This window comes from Pantherophis guttatus, chromosome 2, assembly GCF_059756535.1.
Source record: "Pantherophis guttatus breed Tessera chromosome 2, ASM5975653v1, whole genome shotgun sequence".
Classification (NCBI taxonomy): Eukaryota; Metazoa; Chordata; class Lepidosauria; order Squamata; family Colubridae; genus Pantherophis; species Pantherophis guttatus.
In genome coordinates this window covers 123141212-123144815 of record NC_142064.1, presented here as the reverse complement: position 1 = coordinate 123144815, position 3604 = coordinate 123141212, and the positions used below count along the sequence as shown (strand labels likewise).

The following is a 3604-nucleotide window of genomic DNA, read 5'->3' as shown; positions in this document are numbered from 1 at the left end:
CCATTAACATTCCAAGACAAAAACTTAACCATCATGTATACCTTTTTGAAACGACGAGCAGAATTGCCGGATGTCTTCCGAGGCCACCGACGTTGCTCTCCCCATGGCTTCCCTTTGATCTGCAGTAGTCTTAGCTCCTTTTTTATATTATTGTACCGTAGCTCTTTCTTGCAATTGTTTTTCTTTAAGTTGTTTTGAAACTGCACGAGTTATTCGCTGGTCTTTAGCTTCAGCCATACGCTCTAGGTCCAGTGCCACATCTCTTGTAGTCAGAATTGGAGAAGATTCTAGCAGGGGCTCATCCAGAAAACCTCCTTCAGCACCCTGCACTTCTGTTGGATCTAGTTCAATCTGCTTAAGCTGCGCTTCCAATTCTTGCTGGGGTTGCTTCTCCTTCTCACTCTCCTTTATCTCCAGAACAGTAGATGAGCGTGGAGATGGTGATCTCTCTTTAAAAACATTATAATAAAAATATTCCGCTTTTTCAACAGTATTCAGTCGATGTCTTTCCCCTTGGTACTTCAAAATTATACCCGTTGGGGCATCCCACCGAAATGGAATCTGTAATTTGTTTAATTCCTTTACTAGAAAACCAAAATCTTTTCTATCTTTCAGCATCTTTGGCGGTAACTCTTTATAAATTCCAACTTGGTTTCCCTCAACTTGCACAGAGGAAAGAAAAGATTTTTGTAAGATATCATTTCTCATTCTTCTGTCTGTGAAATAAATCACCACGTCTCTTGGTAATTGTCTTTGTCTGGCCACCCACGAGTTCACTCTGTAAATTTTATCTATTTTGCATAAAATCTCATCAGGATCAATTTTTAACAACACAGCCAAGGCATCAGCACAAACCTGTCTCAGATCTTGCCGGTCACTCTCCTTGATACCTCTAATTCTTATAGCAAATTCCATGGACCGGAATTTCATCATCGTGATTTCATCTTCAACTCTCTGCACTTTATTATCCACATCAGAAATTTTAAAATCAGTATCCTTTATTTTAACATTCATTTCTGATTTAAATTCTTCCAGTTTAGAGTCCACTTTAACAATAGCTTCTGACAAGCCAGAAACTGCATTTGATAATTTATCAGTCACCTTGTCATAATTCTCTTTCACCAAATTTTTCATTTCAGTAATTTCCTGCTTAATTTCCTGTTGAGATTTTTGAAATTTATCATCCAAAGCCTGCGTGATAATTTTTTTTAAACTTTCAAAATCAAACTGCTCTTCAGGCTTATGTGTGGGAGATCCCCCCCTGCTGCCTTGCTTTCCTGTTTTTTAGAAGCCATTTTGCCTCGTGAGTTAGATTTTCTAAAGAAAGAAATCCTTTTTCTTCTTCCAGCACCACAAAGTCCTCTAATAAAATCCCCCAGTTTTAATCAGGTTAGAAGTAAGTAAAATTAAACTTGTATGAAGTCAGCTTGTTTAGAAAGGGATTTTTTCACCCCCCTTCTCCTTTACTCGCAACAAACAACGCTACAATGTAACTTGTTGGAATGGCTTCAGAAAATCACTTTCCCTTTCAGCTTGTTAACTTGTTAGCGCTTGACTGGCGCCATCTTTTCAAGCCGCTTCCACTCACTTCAATTTTTAGTCAGATCAAAAAGTCACAAAGAAAGGAAAATACTTGCAATTCCTTGGTTTCAGGGTTCAGGTTTTTTTTTTTTCTCCGTTAATTGGTAAGGTTAAATTCAATCGGCTATGTTTGCTGCTGCCGGCTTGCTCTGCAGTAAACAGAGTCGTCCCACGCCGCCCGGAGTCTTTGCAAGTTGAAAGGGAGCCACGCCTGTTTCCTCCCCAGTAGCAAACTTCTGGGGGCTCACAGGGGCTCAACCTGCGCCTTGCGAACTCTCTCCTTCAAATCCTACAGATCCTGGAGTTTTCAAGCCGCTTTTTTTGACTTCCGGGTTTTGCTGTCTCCGGTGAAGACGGTGCCTTTTTAAGGTCCGCCAGCCCCGCCGTCTGTAGAGCCGCTTCGATCGTGAGAAGCGGCTAGAACTTTTAACATTCTTAAAAAGCCCTATAGACACTACGTAAAGACAATTGAAAAGGTAAGTGACAAACAGGTTATAAATCCCTCTGATCCTGGGCAACAAACATGAACATTCTTGGTGGCAGACAAGCTTACATCATTTTTATTTTTATTAATATCAATTGTGTATTTTTCTTATGACCTTCTAGGTGACAATATTTAGCCAATCATGGCTGATCACCAAAAACTAAATGTCTGGGCTAAGAGAAGATTAGAATAAGTCTTCAGAATAGATAGGGAAGTGGGAAAGAATTCCCAGTGGGAAAGAATTCACATTTGTATTGTTCCTAAGAAAACATGCCTATTAGTAGAAACTGAGAACAATGTGAAGGAGACTTTGCATCCTAAGAATATCAGCTTCCAACTACAAGATGTAGGATGGAGATGCACAAACAGAATAGTACCATGGAGGATAACTTTGTGATGCTTGGATTTAGTACCACTGGAAATGTACAGTTTGTGCTTTTCGCTTTGTTCCTTCTAATGCACCTCATCACACTCTCAGGACACCTGACCATTGTGGTCCTAACTTTACTTGATCCTGCCCTCCACATCCCCATGTATTTCTTCTTGCGCAAACTGTCTTTCCTTGAGGTCTGTTATATTCTGGTCATTGTACCTCAAATGCTTGCCAACTTCTTGGACAAGAACAGAAGTGTATCCTTGACTGCCTATGCAGCACAGATGTACTTCTTCGTTGCCTTTGAGGGCTCTGAATGCTTTCTATTGGCTTTGATGGCCTATGATAGATACTTGGCCATATGCAACCCATTGCGCTACACTGTCATCATGAACAAGAATCTCTGCAAACAATTTTTGGTGATAGCTTGTATCAGTGGATTCACAATCTCACTGGGACTCACTGCTTTGATTTTCAGTCTTCCTTTTTGTAGTTCACATAATATTAACCACTTCTTCTGCGACATCCCGCCAGTGCTGTTCCTGGCATGTAATGATACACATGACAAAGAAGTGGCTGTGTTCCTTGTCTGCACAATGATTTTACTCGTTCCGTTCTTGCTCATTCTGACTTCCTACGTCTTTATTGCCCATTCCATCCTCATGATCAAGTGTGCTGAGGGCTGGAAAAAGGCCTTCTCCACCTGTGCTGCTCACTTGATTGTGGCCGTCCTCCATTATGGCTGTGCCATCTTCATCTACATCCATCCAAAGGCCAGCTATTCCCTGAATGAAGACAAATTGGTCTCGCTGATCTACACCAATGTGACGCCTATGATGTACCCCATGATTTACAGCCTTCGGAATAAGGAAGTCAAAGGTGCATTTAAGAGACTATGGGAAAAGAAATTTATTTCCATGGGAAACATAAACAGATGAAACATTGACGTGCCAACTTCTAGGGGAAAAAAAAATCTGATTATTTTTTCCTTAACCAAGAAGAAATGTTAAATCAATAACTGTTGCTTAGGGGAGGTTTTTTGGTACTCCAATGCAGTAGACTTCATTCTTGAATCAATCCCAAACTTCTTGACTTTATTCATGCTTTGATCCCAGAGAATCTACTTCCATACTGACTGTCAAGATCTGCAGCCCCTTTTTTGGTAC

The 3604-nt window shown here is 40.5% G+C and overlaps 1 protein-coding gene across 1 annotated transcript; it reads left to right on the top strand.

Moving 5' to 3' along the window:
• The first annotated feature begins 2322 nt into the window (after positions 1-2322).
• On the top strand, positions 2323-3388 carry LOC148115303 (olfactory receptor 10Z1-like). Its single transcript, XM_087886638.1, has one exon. It carries the CDS (start codon positions 2417-2419, stop codon positions 3374-3376), a length of 960 nt encoding a protein of 319 aa, XP_087742764.1. The 5' UTR covers positions 2323-2416; the 3' UTR covers positions 3377-3388.
• Positions 3389-3604: the final 216 nt, after the last annotated feature.

Bases quoted from the DNA above. Each gene is read 5' to 3' on its own strand.
- LOC148115303 (XM_087886638.1), top strand. From the start codon at position 2,417: ATGGAGATGCACAAACAGAATAGTACCATGGAGGATAACTTTGTGATG.